This window comes from Taurulus bubalis (assembly GCF_910589615.1).
Source record: "Taurulus bubalis genome assembly, chromosome: 9".
Lineage (NCBI taxonomy): Eukaryota > Metazoa > Chordata > Actinopteri > Perciformes > Cottidae > Taurulus > Taurulus bubalis.
In genome coordinates this window covers 28,284,146-28,286,645 of record NC_136597.1, presented here as the reverse complement: position 1 = coordinate 28,286,645, position 2,500 = coordinate 28,284,146, and the positions used below count along the sequence as shown (strand labels likewise).

The following is a 2,500-nucleotide window of genomic DNA, read 5'->3' as shown; positions in this document are numbered from 1 at the left end:
TAGAAAACAGTACGGATGTAAATAACATATTCTGTATAAATAAATACCCAAATAATATATGAATAAATAATGAATAATATATGTATTTATTACTAGACACTTATATAAATATAATATATAATATACTATATAACAAATAGATAAAGTATGAGCTGACCAGCCTGTTGGAGTTGGCGTAGCCTCCGTCCTGCACGTCCCGCTCGTCCCTCTCGGCCTCCGTACTTCCCGTCGGGCATTGCGCGCACAGCAGCGCCGCGCACAGCAGCGCTCGCGCCCACATGTTGCCAGAAGAACCGCGGGAGAGAAAGTTGCGCGAGCTGCGTTCTGTCCGCGCGCTCCAGCTGTTCACGAGTCTCACGCGCCCTGCGCCGCGCGGGATGTTTGTGTGGTCGGCCACGCCCCCTTCCAGCCTCCGGACGACGTCAAGGTGTGACGTAGGTGTGACGTAGCCCGGCTCCTATGACCACAGATGACCGGATGACTCATGCCAGAAAACATAGGATTTCATTATAATAATTATAATAATTATCATAATATAATTATTAACAAAGTTACAAATAGTAAATTAAATCCAAAACCTTCAGAATAAATGCAACAAAATCCAAAACCTTCAGAATAAATGCAACATTAGATCTATAATTATTTATTTATTATTTTAGGCTAGTATTAGTACCTTTACTACAACAGTATCTTACAGCGAGGTATTAGTACTATTCTGAGCACGTTAGCACGTTAGCACGAGGGTTTAACTACTGCACCACTAAAGACATGTAATATTCTGAGCACTGTTGAGTGTCCGAGGAAAAATATGAAAGTAAAAAGGTCTAACTATTATAACCGTATAATCATTTTCTTGGATGACTTGAATGAGCACCCAAAAGAACATGTGTGCAGACCCTTTAGAAATCTACCTTCTGTTAGCAGCATGCTAGTGAGTTAAAACCAACTGTTTATTAAAGCCTGTCCTCTCGTGTCCACCACATTTCATTTAGAATATAGTTACTGGGAAAACACCAATTTACACAAATTCACAGGTTATACAAGGATTTCCAGTCGATTCAAGGAGCAGCTTTAATTTAAAAAATTTTTTAATTTAGAGAGACATGTGTATTTGGGTGAAGACTTTTGCAGTGTTTGTCATAATGATGAGATGGTGTCAATAGGTAGAGAGAAGGTACAGACGATATACGTACTACTTGATGAGGGTTGAGAGAAGTTACAGCCTACCGCAGGGGACCTAGAGCGCAAGCTGTAAAACACCCTCGACAAAACCTATAACTTATTTTGAAAATAACACAAAAACCTAACGATTTAGCACGGGGTGAGATAAAAGACCGAAGGCGTTATGCCAATATCGGATGAGGATTGTCATTTCCTCCGGGATCACTAGGATAATTAGCCGACGGAGTGCCACCGAGTTAGGTGAGGTCTTGCCTTTCCTACTCTCCCCCCTACCCTCCTCTTTCCCTGGCAAGACCACCGTTCACGCTACAACACGTTAGCACATTAGCACGAGGGTTTAACTACTGCACCACTAAAGACATGTAATATTCTGAGCACGTTAGCACGCTAGCATGTAGCTCAGCTCCTGGTTCCAGAGTATTCATGTGACGACGTTACCGTCCGTCTGCTTTGGCTCTAAAAAGTAAAAGCGGAGGATTCGGAGATAATTTACTTTTGTTGATGTGTGATGTTTTTAGATGTTTTTAAACTTTGTGATGATCTCAGACGTTTTATTTACGACCGCATTGTTGAGGTAAACATCCGGCTGCAGACTCTAAGTCCTCTGTTGTCAGAGGATTTGGAGCTGACGGGAGACAGGACAGTTATTCTGCAGGACGTCCAGAAATAAACCGACAGCAGCAGCAGGGAGCTTAACGCCGCCGCCATTGTCTGCCAATGTCCCGTCGTCACGGCGCCTGGAGGACTGCTGACTGTGAGGATGAAGGCTCACTGAAGGAGGAAGAGGAGGAGGAGGAGGAAGGCTCACTGAAGGAGGAGGAGGAGGATGAAGGCTCACTGAAGGAGGAGGAGGAGGATGAAGGCTCACTGAAGAAGGAGGAGGAGGAGGATGAAGGCTCACTAAAAGAGGAGGAGGAGGAGGATGAAGGCTCACTGAAGGAGGAGGAGGAGGAGGAGGATGAAGGCTCACTGAAGGAGGAGGAGGAGGATGAAGGCTCACTGAAGAAGGAGGAGGAGGAGGATGAAGGCTCACTAAAGGAGGAGGAGGAGGAGGAAGGCTCACTGACGGAGGAGGAGGATGATGAAGGCTCACTGACGGAGGAGGAGGATGAAGGCTCACTGAAGGAGGAGGAGGAGGATGAAGGCTCACTGACGGAGGAGGAGGAGGATGAAGGCTCACTGAAGGAGGAGGAGGAGGATGAAGGCTCACTGGAGGAGGAGGAGGAGGATGAAGGCTCACTGACGGAGGAGGAGGAGGATGAAGGCTCACTGAAGGAGGAGGAGGAGGATGAAGGCTCACTGACGGAGGAGGAGGAGG

The 2,500-nt window shown here is 46.1% G+C and overlaps 1 protein-coding gene across 1 annotated transcript in view; it reads right to left on the bottom strand.

Moving 5' to 3' along the window:
• Window positions 1-2,500, bottom strand: part of LOC306741585 (niq CART3-like) — an 11,330-nt gene that overhangs the window by 3,369 nt on the left and 5,461 nt on the right. Inside the window, exon 2 of the mRNA XM_079223890.1 lies at window positions 158-457. Within this exon, the coding sequence (XP_079080016.1) occupies window positions 158-457 (300 nt within the window). The remainder of the gene's footprint in view (window positions 1-157; window positions 458-2,500) is intronic.